The sequence below is a fragment of the Balaenoptera musculus genome, chromosome 11 (assembly GCF_009873245.2).
Source record: "Balaenoptera musculus isolate JJ_BM4_2016_0621 chromosome 11, mBalMus1.pri.v3, whole genome shotgun sequence".
Taxonomy (NCBI): domain Eukaryota; kingdom Metazoa; phylum Chordata; class Mammalia; order Artiodactyla; family Balaenopteridae; genus Balaenoptera; species Balaenoptera musculus.
In genome coordinates, this window is record NC_045795.1 from 102672692 (window position 1) to 102693673 (window position 20982).

General features: G+C 50.8%; 1 protein-coding gene across 2 annotated transcripts in view; it reads left to right on the forward strand.

The window, feature by feature from the left end:
* RUVBL1 (RuvB like AAA ATPase 1) overlaps nucleotides 1-20982 on the forward strand; it is a 36368-nt gene that overhangs the window by 6756 nt on the left and 8630 nt on the right. For both annotated transcript variants that reach the window (XM_036869776.1, XM_036869777.1), the window contains 6 exons: nucleotides 3907-4039; nucleotides 12603-12754; nucleotides 16097-16186; nucleotides 16956-17105; nucleotides 18751-18814; nucleotides 19882-20080. In XM_036869776.1, the coding sequence (XP_036725671.1) occupies nucleotides 3907-4039; nucleotides 12603-12754; nucleotides 16097-16186; nucleotides 16956-17105; nucleotides 18751-18814; nucleotides 19882-20080 (788 nt within the window). The remainder of the gene's footprint in view (nucleotides 1-3906; nucleotides 4040-12602; nucleotides 12755-16096; nucleotides 16187-16955; nucleotides 17106-18750; nucleotides 18815-19881; nucleotides 20081-20982) is intronic.

The following is a 20982-nucleotide window of genomic DNA, read 5'->3' on the forward strand; positions in this document are numbered from 1 at the left end:
CGCCAGGGAAGTCCCAAAATCTGGCTATTTTTGATAGCCTCTTGTTCCTTGTTTGTGAAATACTTTTTTTTTAAAATTTTTTAAAATTTATTTTCATTTTATTTATTTATTTTTGGCTGCGTTGGATCTTTGTTGCTGCATGTGGGCTTTCTCTAGTTGCGGCAAGCAGGGGCTACTCTTCGTTGCGGTGCGTGCGCTTCTCATTGTGGTGGCTTCTCTTGTTGCGGAGCAGGGGCTCTAGGCGTGTGGGCTTCAGTAGTTGTGGCTTGCGGGCTCAGTAGTTGTGGCTCACAGCCTCTAGAGCACAGGCTCAGTAGTTGTGGCGCACGGGCTTAGTTGCTCTGCGGCATGTGGGATCTTCCTGGACCAGGGCTCAAACCCGTATCCCCTGCATTGGCAGGCGGATTCTTAACCACTGCGCCACCAGGGAAGCCCCGTGAAATACTTTCTTATTTATTTTGTATCCTGTATCTGCTTGTGGACTCCTGTTTGATCAAATCTGAGGCTTCCCTGATCTCTTGATTAGGGCCGAGTGCTTCCTGAGAGGACTTGGGAGGGCCCCTGCTGTGCTGCCAGCACAGGGCACATGAAGGAAATTTTGTGGCTTGGGTTTTCTGGCCATCACGCAGTGTAGAGACCAATCCTTCATCTGTTTGGGAGCCTGCTCGTGAGACTTCCTCAGCCAGAGCTGCGGTGAGACGGACAAGCTTGTCTTTGTCCCTTGGAGATTTTCTCTGTGGCCACCTTGTCTACTGACGTGTGCCCTTCAAGGCTCCTTTTTATCCAGGGGTTTCTGGCATCTGTCAAACACCTGCCCAGCTTTTCAGAGTAGTAAACTACCTTGCAATGATAGTTTACTACTCTGGGTCTATCATGACTACTTACTTATTCTAGATGTTTTGTAACAGGAGGGAGTGGCCGTGGCTCTAGTGGCCACTTTGCTGGAAGCATGGGTCTCTGGTGCTTTTGTAACATTGTACCCATGGACCTCAAGGTTCAGACAACTTAACTGAGTGGCCGGCAGGAGTGTGGTGCTTGTTCAGGGTATGGCCATTCCCCTCCTGAGGCCTGCACACTCTTAATAATGGGGCTTTGGGTTTGGGTTTTAGAAAAAGGTGTTCGGATGAAGTTGAAAACAAAGTAGGTTTTTTAATCTTTAGGCAACAGCCTCTTTTTTGTGCCACTTGCGTGGGGGGTGGGCACAGAAATAGGTCTTGGAGATTGGGGTTTTCATCCTGACCCTTCTGCTTGCTAACTGCTTGACTTTGGGGGAGCTGGAAATTTCTGAGTTTCAATTTCTAGATTCACAAAGTGTGAACTAGAGTATCAAGTTCATAGGCTGCTTGGGAGGGCTCAGTGGGATCCCTCGTGCACGTCGCCCGGCCCTATATAGTAGGTGTAGGTACGAGGGCTCAGTGGGACCCCTCGTGCACGTCGCCCGGCCCTATGTAGTAGGTGTAGGTACGAGGGCTCAGTGGGACCCCTCGTGCACGTCGCCCGGCCCTATGTAGTAGGTGTAGGTACGAGGGCTCAGTGGGACCCCTCGTGCACGTCGCCCGGCCCTATGTAGTAGGTGTAGGTACGAGGGCTCAGTGGGACCCCTCGTGCACGTCGCCCGGCCCTATGTAGTAGGTGTAGGTACGAGGGCTCAGTGGGACCCCTCGTGCACGTCGCCCGGCCCTATGTAGTAGATGTAGGTACGAGGGTTCAGTGGGATCCCTCGTGCACGTCACCCGGCCCTATGTAGTAGGTGTAGGTACGAGGGTTCAGTGGGACCCCTCGTGCACGTCGCCCGGCCCTATGTAGTAGGTGTAGGTACAGTCTGCATAGTAGCCACATCGTATGCCAGCCTTCTGGGAGCTTTAAGTGGAGGAAACTAGACACACCTGAAGCATTTCTTAACCAAGCATTTATCATGTTTTAGTGGGATATGTCGATCATCTCTTCTGTATTTGGTAGTGGTGGGGGTCTGCATTGAATCTGATGCAACACTGTCTCTGGAGTTCACAGCTGAGGGAGGGGGGTTGGGGCCTGTAGCGACAGGGGAAGAGGAGGAGGAGTGACTGGAGAGGTGGCGGGGTTGGGATAGAAGGTGAGCGTGGCTGGCCCGAGGCTCCTGCTGGGAGCCCTGGTGTCAGCGTGCTGCTACCTGCCCCGTTAGGCTCCAGAGATTTTCCCTTCGCTCTTAGGATACCAGAGGATGCAGCTTTAGAGGTATCAGCCCTGAGGGCACAAACTCAGATGCCGACTCAGACGGGCAGAGGGGCTGAGTGCAGCGCCCGGGAGCCCGCACGCGCCCTTGCTGGGGAGGCAGCTGCCCGCGTGCCCACTCCCAGTGCTGCCACGTGGTCACGGGGCCCCCTGTGGCCAGACCTTCTTGCTTCTCAGAAGAAGCTAAATAATTGTATTTTTATGTGAAATTTCCCAGCGTTAGAAAATGGGCAACAACTGAGTTTAAAAACACACATGAGGACTTCCCTGGTGGTGCAGTGGTTAAGAATCCGCCTGCCAATGCTGGGGACATGGGTTCAGTCCCTGGTCTGGGAAGATCCCACATGCCACGGAGTAACTAAGCCCATGCGCCACAACTACTGAGCCTGTGCTCTAGAGCCCGTGCTCCGCAGCAAGAGAAGCCACCGCAGTGAGAAGCCCGCGCACCACAATGAAAAGTAGCCCCCGCTCGCCACAACTAGAGAAAGCCCGCGCACAGCAACGAAGACCCAACACAGCCAAAAAAGAAAGAAAACACACATGAGGCTCTGCAGGCCAAAACAGGAGCAGTCTGTGGGCAACCAGTTTGCTACTGGTGATGTAACCCAGGACTTTGATTTGACAGATGAGGAAGTCAGGCACCAGAGATTTGCCATGTACCCAGGGTCACGCTGAAGATTAAACTGTCACCAAAAGCGCAGTGAACAGAAGAGGAACCTTTACTGAGCCAGTTTTAAAACTGTCTCGGAGATCCATGTCATCCTTCAGTAGCAACCTTGTTCTCTTCCTTAGCCTGTACACCTTGGGGACCTTACCTGGGCTCTCGTGTCAAAGTTGAGGAAAGGTGAAAACAGTATTAAAAGGCCGTGGTGTTTCCCTGTCCTGCACCAGCTTTAAGGCACTGGCTTTTCATACTTGCTCTTTGACCATACATTGGTTAGTCTTCGTCTCTTCAGCATCTGCCAGTGGTAGTTATCTTAGCAAAGGCCAGTTTGTAGTTTATTAGGGCATGTTCACGTGTAACTTCACCAGCTCATAGCTTCAGAATCCTAGCTTGTGTGTCATTCTTCATGGTTTGCGGGGCCACTCAGCATAAAGTGAACATCCTGTCAGTTGTTCCTTGATTATTGATTTCTGATGGGTTGTAAGTTGGTGCCTTCCTGTGTCTGTAAAGACAGAAAGCAGTATCTCAAAGACCCAGTGGTGCTGTTCTACTGCGACGAGGTCAGAGCCCTGTTTTGACACTGAGGGAACAGTTTTGGAAGACTATACTGACTATTCTGATGGGAATCTGATCTCTGGAACCCTGCTGTCAGACTTCAAGGTTCCACTGTGCCATTTTCTAGATTATGGTACCGAGGACGTGTTATTTAATCTGTGTCTCAGCTTCCTCATTTGTGAAATGGGGAGAGTAGTGGTGTCCACTTTGTAGGGTGAGTGGGAGGGGCATGTGAAACATCGCGAACTGGACTGGTCAAGTCTCAATCGTGACAACTGTTGTGATGACAGGGACCATTATGCTAGAAATCAACTGTCCACAAAAGTCATTAAACGTTTATTGTGAAACACGCAAACTGTATTAAAACTAAACGGCTAGAATTTCAGTTCCTAGTTAATAATTTTTTTATAGCATATGTTCCTGAAGTATATTTCAAGAATGTGAAACAAGGGCATTTCCTTTGTTTTCTTCTGTAGACAGCTCTAGCTCTGGCTATTGCTCAGGAGCTGGGTAGTAAGGTCCCTTTCTGCCCGATGGTGGGGAGTGAAGTTTACTCCACGGAGATCAAGAAGACAGAAGTGCTGATGGAGAACTTCCGCAGGGCCATTGGTGAGTACCCTGCCTGCGCCCAGTACCCATCTGCACCTAATACCCTGTCCATGCCTGTCTGAGGCTTGTCCTCACTTGCCTCTTCCTTGTGAAAATGCCTCTAGGAATTGTATTCGTGGCACTGCTGTTTTCCTTTTGGTGCCATTAGTGTTATCTTTGCAAACAAAACAAAAACCCAGCTTTTCCAATGGAAGTGCTTTAGCAACCAGCAAATGTGGGCCCAGCTATGGGGCTGGGGTTCTTCATCTGACAAAGTAGATTTTCCTGGCAGCCCTACTGTGCTTTTAGAGATGACAGTCCACTGAAAAAGTTCTGGACGTAAGCCAACAGCACTGTGTGTCGTGCTGTCAGAACGCCCGGCCTGCATGCTGAGCCGGTCAGCGAGCAAGGAAACCATGTGGGACGGTGGAGCTTCAAGGCTGTGGTGCCAACCGTGCAGGGCCTGGAGCTGCGGTACTGACTGCCTGTGACGTGCCAGGCCCACCACTGACTGTGGCCTTTCACTCCCCAAGAGGAAATTCTCAGTCTGCATTTTGCATCTGATGAAACAGAGTCTCATAAAGTTAAATAACTTGCCTACTGTGACCCAGCTAGTAAGTAGCAGCAGCCCTGCAGTCTGACCCTACACCTGTCTGCCTCTGGAGCCCGTGCTCTGACCATGTGCTGCGAGCAGAAAATGGCCGCTCTCCTGAATTTGTACCTCTTGCCAGCCGGGACTTCTGGGACATTCTCCTGGCCCCATTCCTGCTGGTCTAGTTCTGGGGAAATCTTAGTTTCCCTCAGACCTACTTGTAGACATAGCTTATTCCTGTTAAGCTATGAAAAAATATTTAATGCACACATGAGTGTCTATATCTAGGATATACTTGCTGAGTTGTTGTCAAAACAAGGTAAGGGGCTTCCCTGGTGACGCAGTGGTTGAGAATCCGCCTGCCAATGCAGGGGACACGGGTTTGAGCCCTGGTCCGGGAAGATCCCACATGCCGCGGAGCAGCTAAGCCCGTGCGCCACAACTACTGAGCCTGCGCTCTAGAGCCCATGAGCTACAACTACTGAGCCCGTGAGCCACAACTACTGAAGCCCACGCACCTAGAGCCTGTGCTCCGCAGCAAGAGAAGCCACCACATGAGAAGCCCACGCACCACAACGGAGAGTAGCCCCTGCTCACTGCAACTAGAGAAAGCCCGCACACAGCAAAGAAGACCCAACACAGCCAAAAATAAATAAAATAAATAAGTTTATTAAAAAACAAACGAACAAAAAACAAGGTAAGTATTCTCAAGAAGGAAACTTACTAGAAAACTTCAAGGAAATTATGAAAGTTTAAGAAAGAGTAGATTTGTGTAAGCCCAGAATTCTTTCCTCAAGAATGGTAGAGTCTAGGGGCTTCCCTGGTGGTGCAGTGGTTGAGAATCTGCCTGCTAATGCAGGGGGCACAGGTTCGAGCCCTGGTCTGGGAGGATCCCACATGCTGCGGAGCAACTAGGCCCGTGAGCTACAACTACTGAGCCTGCACGTCTGGAGCCTGTGCTCCGCAACAAGAAAGGCCGCGATAGTGAGAGGCCCGCGCACCGCGATGAAGAGTGGCCCCCGCTTGCCGCAACTAGAGAAAGCCCTTGCACAGAAACGAAGACCCAACACAGCCAAAAATAAATTAAAAAAAAAAAAAATTAAAATGCTTTAAAAAAAAAAAAAAAAGAATGGTAGAGTCTAATTGAAGGGTATGGTCCTGTAGGGCCTTAGAACATGGTAGGGCTTTGCATGCTACGCGGTGCGAAATGAAGGGAGAAGCAATGGGAGAGTGGAATCCCTCCGGCTGGGTGTGGAGCGTGAGGGCAGAAGCAGGGAGCCCATGAAGAGTCTGAGCCAGAGGTGGCGGTGCGTCGGCCGGCGCGGTGGAGCTGGGGGTGGGAGAAGCGGTTGGATTCTGGGTCTGGTGGGATGGTGGAGCTGATGGGATTTCCTGAGAGATTAGATGTGGAGCTGGAAGAGAGAGAAGAGAGAGGAGGTGAGGATGAGTGCCAGGCGTTGCCGGGTTTGGAGGTGGGAAGTAAGGGGAGGAGTAGACTGGGCGTCTGTTGAATGTCACTGTGGGTGTAGTGGGCCGCGTTCATCAGTGTAGCCCCAGTTCCTGGCCCACGGGGGTGCTCCGTGACGTTTTTCTGAATGAGAGAAGGGGTGCACTTTGAAGCAGGTAGAAGAAAACAGAGGCTTCTAGCCCTCAGTCTGTGTCTGGTCGATAGACAGATGTTGTTTGGTTTACACAGTGTTCTTTAATAGCTTTTGAGTGAGTTGCCAGTGTTTGGAAATTGGGAGATGTCCCATACAATGAAAGACGCTTTCGTTCCCTGGCAGCCGCGGTGGTCCAGGCGAAGCAGGCGCCCTCCCTAGCAGAGCGGCCTGCTCCGGCTCACCCCGGTCTCCTCGTGGGGCTCGCTCTGCTGCCCTACAGTCCCTGCCAGGGCCCTGCGAGCGCTGGAGTTTGGGACTCTTGTTAGAGGTTGGTTTAGAAACCAGAGCCGGTGCACTCTGTCCGTAGGCTAAGTTCTGGATTTTTTTAAACTGCCAAGTATTTCCTACTGCAAATATTTTTTACCTTGAAACACTGGATTTCTTTTTTTTGTGCCTATTTTAAACTGACATATAACATACACATAGAAAAGTGTAAAAATACCTGTAGTTTAACAATAATGAAGTAGATGCTCATGCAGCCACCATTCAGCTCAAGGAACAGAGCATGGGCAGCACCGCAGACGTGGCTCGTGCCCTCCCAGGTCACAGCCCCTCTCCTCTCCTACACATCCCCACAGAGCGCGAGAGTGGTGTGGCAGTGGCTTCTGTGGCAGTCATAACCCTGTACACCCGTGTGTGTGTCCTAGGCAGTGTGGCTCAGTTTTGTCCCTTTTATAGACTTTATCTGAACGGAACCTGCTTTAGGTGCTGTGTCTTGCTTCTTCACCAGCCTTATATTTGTGAGGTTCAGCTCGTTGTGTTGTATCTGGAATAACAGTGGAAATGGCTCACAGGACCCCCTTCCTAGTTTAAAATCTTTCTGAGTACTTCTCGAAAACTTAATGAACATGTGACAGATTTTATTTAACTCATTAAGTAATGAGATAAAAAGTAAGATGTTACAATTAGTTCAAATATCTGAGTATTTTTTAAATGTATTTTTATTTATTAAAAAAAATATTTTTCTGGACTTCCCTGGTGGCGCAGTGGTTAAGAATGCGCCTGCCAGTGCAGGGGACACGGGTTCGAGCCCTGGTCCAGGAAGATCCCACATGCCGCGGAGCAACTTGAGCCCGTGCGCCACAACTACTGAGCCTGTGCTCTGGAGCCTGCGAGCCACAACTACTGAGCCTATGTGCCACAACTACTGAAGCCCGCGTGCCTGGAGCCCATGCTCCTCAACAAGAGAGGCCACTGCAGTGGGAGGCCCACTCACCGCGACGAAGGGTGGCCCCCGCTCACCGCAACTAGAGAAAGCCTGCATGCAGCAGGGAAGACCCAACACAGCCAAAAATTTAAAAACACACACATATATATATATATATTTATATATAAAAAAAAATATATATATATATATATGTATTTTTTTTTCTGACATTGATAAAAGATGACAAAACTCACCTTTACATGAATGCATATGTTTGGGTTGCTTAAAGTTAACTTAAACGCTTTAAAACTTGAAAAAATAGAGATAAATTTCCTGGGATTCTGTTTTGTGATTTGCCATTTTTGAGGGGACGAGACAATGCAGTTCTTTTGATGGCAGCAAGGTGAAGAGAAATTTCTTGATCCTGACACAGAATAAAAAGACAGGCCATTGACTGTCTTCAAAAAGGAACCCTGCCCATCTTCCTCTGCCTTTGAATTCCTGTGAAGTGGCAGAGGGGGTGGGGAGGAAGTGGTAAGCTGACCAGAAATAAAAAGCAAGGAGTCTGTGCTGTTTCCTTGACGTGATGAAGGTCCCTGTCAGGGATTTAGAAACCTGAGCCAGCAGATGAAACCTGTGTCGTTCACGATGTCATTGCCGGAGATAGCGCCAGCCTGACCCTTTTCCTGGCTAACAGCCGGTTTCATTGTCCGTCACCCACATCCCCTGCCTGCTTGTCAGCACAGAGCAACTTCTAAACAAATATGGGGGCTAGTGAGAGACGGGAATGCCTTTCTTCCCCTACTCAAGGAATTTCATGTTACAGTCGTCTACCAGTAAATAGAGGGAAGCATTCCATTTGAAGGAACTTATCTATGTGGGATATAAAAGTTTTGATTTAAAAAAAAAATCAAAGTTAATTTTAAAAGTACAGAAATTTCCAATTTTGTCACAATTTTCTGTTGTCACAATTCATGTTGTTTGGAAAATTTTTGTCTTGATATTCAGGAACTAAGCATTAGGTACGGTAGAAATGAAATGCAGCCTCTCTTTTGGGACTATTCCAAGACTTCCATTTGTAGCTGATAAGATTAAAGGAAGGTAGAGTCAAACTTTTCCTTAACTTTAATATCTGAGAGTCTTTGTCCTGATTGGGTTTCTGGGGAAAGAAGGCAAACAACCCAGTGATAAGATAATGACCAGGTTTGAAGGTGGGAAGGGACTGAGAGTGTCTGAACCATGGGCAGTGTTTCCCTGTGCCACTGGGATATTTCCCTATTAGGACCGAGGCGGCTTGGTGGTGAGGACACCCAAACCATTACGGGGCTTCCCACCCTCAGAGTAGTGTACGGCTCCATGTCATGAGTAGAACAGAGTTCTTCACTCATTCTTTAGATGAGTGTCTCTCAGCTGGGGCTGTACATTGGAATCATCTGGGGAGCTTTAAACTCCTAAAGCTGACAGGGTCCCAGCCCTTGAGATTCGGAGGCAAATGGTCTGAGTGCAGTCGAGGAGGGAGGAATTGTAGACGCTGTCAGGTGAGTCTGCAGGGTGAGACCTGTGACTGGGTCCAGTAGAGGTTTGGAGCAGCCCTCCCTCAACTTAAGCCAGCAGTGTTCCTCTTTTGCCCGGGCCCGCTGGTATTATTTACTTAGGTATTTCTTTTTAAAGTGACTTGGTAGTTTGGCGCATAAATACAGAAGAGTGCACGGAACATTAATGTATGCCTCGGTGGATTATTATAAATTGAAAACCCATGAAACCAGCACCCAATCAAGAAAGAGATTATTGCCAATACCCCAGAGCATCTGTATGGTTCCATCTATCCTTCCATTTTTGAGATTCAGCCCTATGGCCGCGGGTAGCCATAATCGTTTCTCATTGCTCCATGATATTCTATTGTGTGAATACACCACAGTGCAGTTACCTCTCCCACTGCAGGTAGACATGGGAGTTTTCCCAGTGTTTGGCAACTGAGAATGATGCCGCGTGACTGTTGCTGGCTGTGTCCCTTGGTGCACACGTGCACTCAGGCCTCTTGGGTATATACCTCGGAGTTGAACTGCAGGGTCACAGGTATTCATGTGTTCAACTTTAGGAGGTAATAAATACCATGTTGTTTCTAAACCAACTTATACTCCCACCAGCAGTGTAAGCTTTCCTTTTGTTCTGCATCCTTACCAACTCTTGATATTGTCAGTCTTTTTAGTTTTAGTGATTCTGGAGGTTGTAGAGTAGTATTTCGTTGTTTTTTCTTTTTCCATTGTTAAAATTTTTATTTTGGAAAATATCAAGTACCCAAGAAGTAGTTAAGTGCTACGATGACCTCCCCCATGGTCCCATCTGATGGCACAGCTGCTTTCATATCTATAAATATTTCAGTATGTATCTCTGAAAAAGAAGGACTTAAAAAAATACCATTTTCATACCTAGAAAAAATTAACAGTAAATTCTTTAATATCATCACATATCTAGTTAATGTTCACATTTCAGGTTGTCCCGTAAGTGTCATAATATATTTCTTTTATAGTATTATTATGCAAATCAGGATACAAATAAAGGTCTACATAGTAGATTGGTTGGGAAGTGTCTTCTATCTTTTAAATCTGTGTTCCCTTATGTTTCTATTTTTACCTTTGGGCAAAATACAGACTAGATAGAGACTGAGGTCGTACTCAAGGGCTGGCAGAAAGGGGGTGATGAGGGCTGTGGGCGCACGCTAACTGGAAGGGGAAGGACAGGGCAAGCTTCATGAGAAAGGCCCTGCGGTGGGGTCGGAGGAAACGGGTCCTGGAGACTCGGACCCCAGTCCTGGGTCCACCCTGAAGAGGGACGGACTGTCCGCCTCACCGCTGGCGCTGACGCTTGCATCTGCGAAGCGGAGACAGAGTCCTTCCATGGCTGCTTCGGGGCTGACAGCCCTCCTGCTGTCTCCCGGCCCCAACCCTCTGGGCCGGGTGGGGGGCTGCTTCTACGGGCGAAGAGCTGCTGCAGCCTTGATTCTTAGTTTATTGTTGTTGGTGTGGTCTGCCAGCTTTCCCCTAAGTTCAGGGTCGCCTTCTGTACCCATCTTCACCTGATCTGACCCAAGGATGCTTCCCTCCTCACCTTTGAACTGATGGCAGGCACAGTGACTTAGAATGGCTTTCTTGTTGAAGTTTTTAGAATCCTCTGAAAATAGATTTAATAGCTGTTAACTTACCTGTGGCATGGCTATGGTTTCGGAGGAAGCCATTTGTGTCTCTTGACCTGGACTTTGGGAATTAGAGTCTGTGCAGGAGTGTGTATGTGTTACGTGTGTTTTCAGAGAAGCTGGGGTGGTGATGTGCATTTGTCTTCCTATTTTCAGAAAAACTTCAGTTACTAATGATTATCATTGCTTTGTTAGAAAAACCCAGTTTCCTTTTTTTCTCAAGTTACTGTAAATGTTATTGAAGCATAACGTGCATACATACAGAAAGGAGCATAAATCGTAACTGTGTAGCTCGATGAGTTTTCATAAAGTCAATACACTCATGTAACCAGGACCCGGATCAAGAAACAGACCTTGCTAGAACTCCAGAAACTCCTTATGCCCCCTCTAGCTACTCTTCTTGTCCCCCGGGCCAGCAGGCAGAGACACGCCTGTATCGACTCTGAGGGGAAAAAACGTCTGATCCAGACGAGGCCTGGGTTTTCGTGCTGAGTTCGGGGGTGCGCGGTGCAGGGGCTGTAGCATCCCGTGGCGCCCTCCTAAGAGATTGCGGGCCTTATGCAGAACTTGCAGGCACATCCGCAGGCAGATTTCTTTTTTTTTTTTTTTTTTTTAATTAATTAATTTATTTATTTTTGGCTGTGTTGGGTCTTCGTTTCTGTGCGAGGGCTTTCTCTAGTTGTGGCAAGCGGGGGCCACTCTTCATCGCGTTGCGTGGGCCTCTCACTATCGCGGCCTCTCTTGTTGCGGAGCACAGGCTCCAGACGTGCAGGCTCAGTAGTTGTGGCTCACGGGCCCATTTGCTCCGCGGCATGTGGGATCTTCCCAGACCAGGGCTCGAACCCACGTCCCCTGCATTGGCAGGCAGATTCTCAACCACTGCGCCACCAGGGAAGCCCCACAGGCAGATTTCTTGGGTGTTGGATGGTCTGCCTGATGACACCCCCTCACCCCTAAGTGACTTCCTTGGCCCGTCCATTCACGTGTGCCTGTGGGGCTGAGCCTTCAGCCCGGGTGTTTACAGTCTCGCGGGGGCCGCTCGGCGCTGCAGGTCCCGGCAGGGGGAGACGCAGGGTGCCAGGTGGTGACTGTAGGGTGAGGAAGAAGGAAGGGTTGTGTCAGGGCAGCTTTGTAGAGCCGGCGAGTCTCTACCCGGAAGTCTGTGAGGCCAAAGGGAGGGAAGGATGCTTCCGGCAGCAAAAACATTGTACTTGAGGGCACTGAGGCTATCTTCTAAAAATTAATTTGACAACAAACGTTTATTGAACAACTAATGTGGGTGATGTTTAGAATAAGGAGAGACAAGTTTGCCTTCATTTACAGTATTCTAATCTAAGAACTGTAAATGCTTTATTATTGGGGGCGGTTTGCTTTGGAGATGAATCGCGAAGAGTTGTAGAACAACCCGCTACAAATCGTGAATGACAGCTGGGTGTTTCTTCTTGGGGTGTGCAGTGAGGAGCAGCCAGAGGCCCAGATGCCTGGCGGGGTGGCTGTCCCTTGCTCTCAGCACGGACCTCTCATTCTTATCCTATACCTTGCTCAGGCGTGATGGTGCCAGAAGGGGTGTGGTGCGTTACTCCACTGGTTTTAAAAATTTCCTTCAATTTCCTTCATGTGGTTGCTGCTCTAGCGGAGTAGGATGGTTTGGGTTCAGAGACAGGATTAGAGGCTTAAGCTAAATTTCAGCCCCATGGCGGGGTAGCGGATGTCTGAAACAGCTTTGAGGAACGATGGCCTGGGTGCCTACTTCTAGATCTGAACCTAGACGGTCCCTTTGAGAGGGTGAACTAGAACAGTTCTCTGCGTCCCAAGCAGCTCCTCCACTGCGTGTATGTGGGCAGTGCTTCCCCACCCAGGGTTACGTACGGTGAGGCTGACTTGTTGGTTCTTATAACGTGGAGGTTTTATGACTAAAAAGCCTGGTAAAAGAATGAGAGGGAGTCGCGCTTCTCACCAGGGCTCGTTCATCTGCTGTCTGTCTCTTCCAGGGCTGCGGATAAAGGAGACCAAGGAGGTATACGAAGGCGAGGTCACGGAGCTCACCCCGTGTGAGACGGAGAACCCCATGGGGGGCTACGGCAAGACCATCAGCCACGTGATCATAGGGCTCAAGACAGCCAAGGGGACCAAGCAGCTGAAAGTGAGTGCCTGCTCGTGGGCTGTCGCTCTGCCCCAGGGTCGCCCGGCGTGGCGTGACCTGTCTGTGCGCAGGGCCGACGGAGTCACGTGTGGGGCAGGGCTGGCACACGGAGGACTCAGTAAAGAAGTGGCTCTTCTTCTCTTCTTTTAATTTATTTATTCATTTATTTATTTTTGGTTCCGTTGGGTCTTTGTTGCTGCGCACGGGTTTTCTCTAGTTGCGGCGAGCAGGGGCTACTCTTCGTTGCGGTGCGCGGGCTTCTCATTGTGGTGGCTTCTCTTGTTGTGGAGCACGGGCCTAGGTGCGCAGGCTTAGTAGTTGTGGCTCGCGGGCTCTAGGAGCGCAGACTCAGTAGTTGTGGCGCACGGGCTTTAGGGCGCAGGCTCAGTAGTTGTGGCGCACGGGCTCAGTTGCTCCACGGCCTGTGGGATCTTCCCGGACCAGGGCTCGAACCCGTGTCCCCTGCATTGGCAGGCGGATTCTTAACCACTGTGCCACCAGGGCAGCCCTCTTCTTTTCTCCTTGATGCCGAGGGCGTTGTGTATGTCAGGGCCTGAGCCGTGTGGCGCCGTTCTGTGTCCCACGCAGTGGCCGTGTGTCGCAGGCCTGGGCGTCGGCTGTTCAGTTCCAGTGCGCGTGCTCGCAGGAGAAGCAGCGCTGAGGGATCTGGTGGGAGTTGAAGAGTGCTGACAGCGGACTCCCCCGGGGCCCAGCACAGAGTCCTGGCTGCAGTCCCTTCTGTGTGTCGGGCCCTATTAGCCCGTGGTGGCTTCAGCGGTCGGTTCTGCTCAGGCCAGGGTCCCGGAGAGAGTGTGGTGGTGGCAGTGGGGAAGGCCCTGGGTGGTCCTCCCACTCCTGTAAGCCTTGAGGAGGCGACAGCAGGGACGCCTGGCGGGGAGCATGGGTTTGGAGTCTCTGCGCTCACTGCAGTGTGGCCTTCTGCAGTGACTTCATCTCTGAGCGATAGTTTCTTTATCTGTTACATGGGAATAATAATTGCCTATCTCACAGAGTTACTGTGAGGATAAAAGTTGTAGCTTTGGGTGTGGCACCCAGTTACCTAAGAAGTGGTAGCTGTTGATGTTGTTGTGAGATGGGGCAGCCTGATTGTGGCTTTGCCTTATTAATAACAATGAATATAACCTTTTCTTCACAGCTCTCACTTATTGTATGTGCCAGGCCCTGGGCCAAGTGCATCAACAAATCTCTGTGTGTGTGTGTGTGTGTGTGTGTGTGTGTGTGTGTGTAATTTCCCTCATTTTACAGATGAAAGAACCGAGGCTCATGAGGAGGTTAAGCAGTCATCCTAGGATCGCACAGCTAGTTAGTGGCAGGGCGGACTCTCTGAGTCCTAACCACTATGCTATCTGCCCTCCAACTTGCTGTGTGACCTTTAGAAGTCAGCTGAGCTCTCTGGGCCTCCCTATCTGTAAACTGCGGTAGATTGACCATATAATTTCCCCATCTTTGCTCTCCTCTGCGATTTTATTGTTCTTTGATTCTGTAAGGTAGTTTCTTGGTCACTGCTTTATGGAGATCATAAAAATGTCACTTCTTCAAAGGGCCATTTTTCTTTATCCTAACAGCATTTCCATCTCAGGAGGTTGCCTCTGCAAATATCTCTCTTAAACCCCTCCGCCTTCATCGCTCCCATTCTGTAGTAATTAGATTTCTTAGTAGGGTCTACCACCTTTCCAGTAATTACATCTTCAGTCACTTCATTTGGGAAATTAACCGATATAAAAATGCTGGAGGCAAAAAAAAAAAAAAAAGGTGTACTATCCAATATAGGATATATTAAAATAAGATATGCAGTTTAAATTTTAGCTACCCATAAAGCTGTTTTGCACAGTTTCTTGAAGAAAATAACAAAAGGGTTAATGTTTTGCTTCCAAAATGAGTAGTTCCAGCCTCTTTGAGCATATGTACAAGCTGTTTGGATAGATGGAGTTCAAATACTCGGTGAATATTTAAGTGTGAAGGCGGAGGTACCGCCATCTTTATGGAGAGCCTCCCTCATCCCAGCCCTGCGGTAGGGGCCTGCCACCCCCGTCCTCACGCTCATGGCAGTGGTCCAGGAGCCGTCGGGCCCATCCCACCGGGGAGGTAGAGCCCTGGGTTCCCTCTGTGGTTACTCTTTGTAACAACTTCATTGAGGTCTCATTTTTAGTAAAATTCACCCATTTTCAGTGTACAGCTCAAGGAATTTTAATCGGTTTACGGAGTTGTACAGCTATCATCACAATCCAATTTTAGAACATTTTCATTACCACAAAAAGAAACCTCATGCCTATTTGCAATAACTCCCCATTCCCACCCCCAAGCACTGGCAACTACTAATCTACTTTCTGTCTATATATTTGCCTTTTCTGAACATTTCATATAAATAGAATCATACAGTGTGTGTTCTTTTATGTCTTGCTCTTTCTACTGAGTCCTGGTAAGTTTTTACTCTTTAATTTTGTTTGAGAGTTGAGAGTAATAGCTCCCCTTGAAATTTAACTGAGAGAAACATTTCTAAATACTGACTCTGTACAAAACATGCTGTCCCAGAATATTGATCACCTAGGGGGGCCTGAATCTGGATGATCTGGAGGAAGGCAACAGTTCCCAAAATGTGCTACTTTCCTTTTCTGGAGATGTAAACAGGTGGGCCCAAGGGAGCAAACACTGGAATTTGAATCGACTGGCTTGGGAAAGATCCTGCTTTTATGTTTTCTTTGAATTTTACACATCTATGATGTGATCACGGCTGGGTGCTCTTATATAGATGAGGAAACTGAAGCTCAGAGAGCCTTGTCTAAAACCATAGGCCCACAGAAGGGCAGCCATGGAGAGTAAGCAGGTTCTGTCAGAGCTTCCGGTGCAGAAACCTCCACCCCTGCCCGATGTGGGGAGGGCAAAGGACTGAAGCAGGGAAAGCAGTCTCAAAAGGGGGTGTTAGGGTCCCTGGTCCTGTGGACAGTATGGGCCCTACCTGGAAGCGGTCAGAGCCATATTTGCCAGTTTGCAGCCTCTGGAGTAAAAGGAAGGAGGAGCTTAGGTCTCCCTTTGTGCCCCTCTCCTTCCTGCCTTCTCTTTGGGACACTCAAACCCCAAAGCCTGTCTCACACATACACACACACACCCTCTCTCTCTCTCTCTCTCTCTCTCTCTCTCTCTCTCTCTCTCTCTCTCTCTCTCTCTCCCTCTCCCTCTCCCCCCCCCCCCCCTTTCTCTCTCCCTCCGTACGGTCATTAGCTACCTCAGCTCTCATAGAGGAAACCACCTTACAGTATATCAGAAATAAATACAATGTGGATTATAGTTCTCTGATTCACTTTTTTTTTTTTTTTTTTTAAGCTGGACCCCAGCATTTTTGAAAGTTTGCAGAAAGAGCGAGTAGAAGCTGGAGATGTGATTTACATCGAAGCCAACAGTGGGGCCGTGAAGGTAATGCCACGAGGAGACCCAGGTGGCCGGGAAGTGGCTTGCTTTCTTCAGGGGGTCTGGGGTGTGCGGGAAGGGGCACTGTGTCTGCTGCAATGCTGATGGAAGGTCAGCAGTTGCCCCTTTATGTTTAGTCAAGTTCGCTTTCCCTTTATCTGCATTCTTTAACCTTCTCATGATTAAAACAGACAGTCTGTTAGAAAAATACTAAAACCTGCTTAGAGGGGGAGAATGGTGAGGAAGCGAAACAACTGTAGTCATTTTCAAATTGAAATGTGCAGGGTATTTAATCTTCCTTTTATCTCTTTGGTATTTTCTTCCCAAGATATATGCATGTGGAAAGGAATGCTGCATTAGTTGGCATTCTTTTTATATCTGATTTCCAGTGTCCTGTACAGAGTTCCTCACTGTTGAATGGATGAGCATAATACTTCATATCATACAATAAATCACCCACCTACAAAAGAGTCTGAACAGCCCCTCCGTCTCCAGTTAATCTACTGGATTTGCCCTTTATCGGGAATTGCATACAGTTAAGAGAAAGAGGGGGAAGATTCTGGGAGAGAGTATCGGGTGTTTTCAGCCGGGTTTTGGAACCCAGCGATGGGCAGATAGCTCCTTCTCTTGGCAGCAGGGAAGCAGAGGCCATGTTTGCAGTTTGTCAAGGGGGCTGTCAGGCCGCAGTGGGACCTGAGACTTTTATCTCACCCTGGGCTGCTTGGGGACTTGGCAGTGGAGCTCGCCAGGCACTCAGGCTTCGCTCTCTCTGCAGAGGCAGGGCAGGTGTGATACCTACGCCACCGAGTTCGACCTTGAAGCTGAAGAGTACGTCCCCTTGCCCAAGGGGGACGTGCACAAGAAGAAGGAAATCATCCAGGACGTGACCTTGCATGACTTGGACGTGGCCAACGCACGGCCCCAGGTACCGCCCGCAGCTACCGCCGGGAAGCCGGCCCTGCTGGCGGCCCTGCTGGCGCGGGAGCCTTTTGTGTGCTGCAGGCTCCGGGATGAACTGCCGGTCTTGCTGCCGCTGCTGAGGGCGGGCAGCCCTTTTCTGTCTGTAATGTTCAGCAATTAACGTGGACAAGAGCTGCGAGGGGCTCCTTTGTTGCAGTTCAAACGCTCTCGTCACAGATGGTTTCCTGCGCATTGTTCCTTCTCCCAGCCCAGCCTCCGGCCCCCGAGCTGGCCAGCTTCTCCCTGGCTTCTCTCCAGCACGGGGCTCGGGCCTGGGCTGCTCTGGGTGTGAATGGCAGAGGGCAGGAGTGTTCTTTGAGCCCTTTGCAGGATTTTAGGGAGCCTGACAGAGCTGTGTCTTCCCCCTGACTTAGCAGAACCCCCAGTTTTGTAGCTTTGAGCTGGAACCGTCCCTGCTCCTCATGCGAGTAGAAGATGGATGCCTGTGTCCTGACTAATACAATGCGGGGAAAGCACAGGATGATTTTATGCCGTCTCTGGGGAATGTGCAGTTCAGAGAACCCGACTCTGCCCTGCTGGTGGTCTTTGGGTTTGGTTTCCTCTTCGTCCTAAAGGAGGCCACCTCTTCACTAACAAGGGAATAGGCTTTCTAACCTGAAATTTGATCCATGGGTGTTGTCCCTTGGAGCCTTGGCCGAGAGACTGCTGAAGAGTCTCCCCCCAGTTTGTGGCACGGCGGTCCCCAGACCAGCCTGCTGGGAGCCGCTCGCCTGACAAGTCTCGCCTAAGTGGAGTCTGGGATTGTGTGGCTCCAGCACTGTGGGCTCGGCCGACAGTCGCTTCGGGTCTTCAGGTTTTTGTGATTTAGGGCTCTCTGATTTTGAGTTTGCTCCTCCGTGAAAAGGGCATGATACTTCCTACCTGGCCCGGCAAGTATTCGGGAAGCATTAGCTCCCTTTCACTGTCGAACATTCAGGGAGCGCCTGTGTCCCAGGGCCTGGAAACAGCAGGCGACCACGGAATGTTGACTGCTTGCTGCCTGCACTGTGAGGGGCTGGCAGGTGGGTGCGGCAGCTGGGGAGCCTGCGAGGGGCCGGCCTGCTGCAGGGACGGGCCCTGGGCTCCGAGCAAGTCTGGCAGCCGGGCCTGGTGAGAGGAGGCGGGGGACACGAGTCCGTGCGTCTGTCCCCAGGGGGCTGGAGCAGCAGGGCAGTGTTGGGGTCAGACGCCCCACAGGGGGGCTTCCCGGGAAACAGAATGTGGTTCCTGGCAGGTGGGCTCAAAATGAGTCCAAAAGAGCTGGATGCCCAGGGAAGGGCTGGCAGTCCTGTGGGATGAAGGCGTTCGGGATTGGGACGAGGCACGGCTGGGGTGGGAGGGGGGGCAGGCCCCACAGAGCTTGTTCTTCCCACAAAGGCATTTTGTTTGATTCTGGCAGGTCGGGGGAACCTCTTAAAAACTCCTCTGTGCAGAGAAGCTCCCCAGGCATCCAGTGCAGGTGCCCAGGGTCTCCACATCTCAGGAGCCCCGTCGAGCTGACGAGCTGACGTGGGGCAGTTGACGAGGGGCACTGGGGTCGGGGGGTGGCGACGAGGCATTTGCAGCTGCCTGAGGAAGCGGGACTGACTCCTGAGTCTCCTTCTGTGCAGGGGGGACAAGACATCCTGTCCATGATGGGCCAGCTCATGAAGCCAAAGAAGACGGAGATCACAGGTGAGAGAAGCAGCAGAGCTGGGGCCTGGGGTCTGAGGGACCCGGTCCCCAGCCCGGCGAGTGCGTCGGGAGGCGCACTCCTCCTCCACCCCGATGGTGTGTGGCTGTCCTCGGGGTCCTTGCACCCATCCCAGAGACGGAGGCTGTCAGGGGCCATGTCGCTTCTGCGGCGCGTGGAGTCCCCAGGCGAGGCGGGAGTGTGGCTGCCCTCGTGGGCTGTAGTTTACCTGCCCCCCTTGCTAGCTGGTACGCCCCTCTTTTTTCTAATCACCACCTATAGCTTTGTCACCTGAAAATGTTAAACACTAAAGCTCTGTTTTCTTTAGAGTTTCAGCCAGTGGCATGATCTGAGCCCTTTCTATTAGACTCGCCTAGAGCAGCGTCCTTATCTTAACTCAGCTTTGACCATCCCCGCTTCATGGCTGTGGTGAAAGGTGCTGGCTTTGTGGGCTGCTCCCACTTGCTGATAGTACAGGCGCTGGTTTGGACAATGAGAACTGTGACCTCGGACGGTTATTCAGCTTTTGAGAGGCTCTGTCCCTCTCAGAGCTCTGAGATGGTGCCTTTCCTCAGAACCTGTCATTCCTCACAGGTTTCCCTCCGGAGAGGATTCTGCACGCACCCTCTTCCTTCCTCCAGGCACTTGATTGAAAGTTAATTAACGAAGCGTTGTCACACAGGGCCAAGAGAAAGGGTCACTCACCAGTGCAGCACAGGGAAATTTGCATATGAACACTCCCTTCTTCCTGGGTTGGGGGTGTGAGTAATAAGGCCTGGTGGGGAGTGTGACAGACGTGCAGAATGTCGGAAAAGCCATTTACAAACTTAACAAAACACAACTTCAGGGGCGGCAGCCAATTTTGTGACTTTTGGGTAAAGTTATCCCTACTTTCAGATGAAACTGAAGCCTGGAGTGGGGCCGTAGCCTGCTTGTGGGGTCACACAGCTAGCAGTCAAACCCGGCCCTGAACCTGGGCTTGGACTGAGTGCGGGTGGAAGAGAAGAGAAAGGCGACAGCCTCCCGCACCTGGCATTGACCCTGCCTGTCCATCCTTGCCGACTCCTAGATAAACTCCGAGGGGAGATTAACAAGGTGGTGAACAAGTACATCGACCAGGGCGTGGCGGAGCTGGTTCCGGGCGTGCTGTTCGTTGATGAGGTCCATATGCTGGACATCGAGTGCTTCACCTACCTGCACCGGGCGCTGGAGTCTTCCATCGCCCCCATCGTCATCTTTGCGTCCAACCGAGGCAACTGTGTCATCAGGTACCATGAGGCTTTTCCACCTTCTGCCCGGGCTCATTTGTTCCTCCAGGATCACTTTCATCCCGTGGCGTCGTGAGTCAGGATGAGGGTGAGGGGTGGTCGTGTTCACTTCGAGGGAAGCAGAGTGGCTTGACTTCACTCCGTCACGGTCACCAGTGCAGCAGCCACCCTGTTTCTGCATACGAGGGCCTCCTCGTGGTGACTGGGGTTCCACTGGGGTGTGTCTTGGTCATCCGGTTGGAGTGGGCAAAGGTAAGGTCAGGTGGGCCAGCCCGTGGCGACATGGCCTGTGTTAACTTCCGACCTCCTCCGAGCTCCAGGAGGTGTGTGTCTTGGCTTCACTTTTCAGAGAGGAAACAGAATGACAACGTGGTGTGCCCCTAGTCATAAAGACAGGATGAGAACCCAGGCCTCTGACAGTGAAACCAGTCGTTTCTTTCTGGCCCAGACATTCTTGGAGCCACACTGGCACCTCCCCCCACCCAACCCCCTTAGGCCCACCTTCAAGAAGGGATCCCAGAGGACTCACCCTCTTTTCAGCTCTCGAGCCTAAGCACCAGTGTGCCCAGTAGTTGGCTCACTGGTTTTCTGCACTCCCTTGAGTGTTGGGGCCTGGTCCCAGCAGTGCTAGGGCATGGGGGGGTGGCACAGAGCCCTCTTAAAAACTCCTACATGGGTTTGAGCCCTGGTCCGGGAAGATCCCACATGCCACGGAGCAACTAAGCCCGTGCATCACAACTACTGAGCCTGCGCTCTAGAGCCCGCGAGCCACCATTACTGGGCCTGAGTGCCACAACTGCTGAAGCCCGCGCGCCTAGAGCCCGTGCTCTGCAACAAGAGAAGCCACCGCAATGAGAAGCCTGCGCACCGCAACGAAGAGTAGCCCCCGCTCACCGCAACTA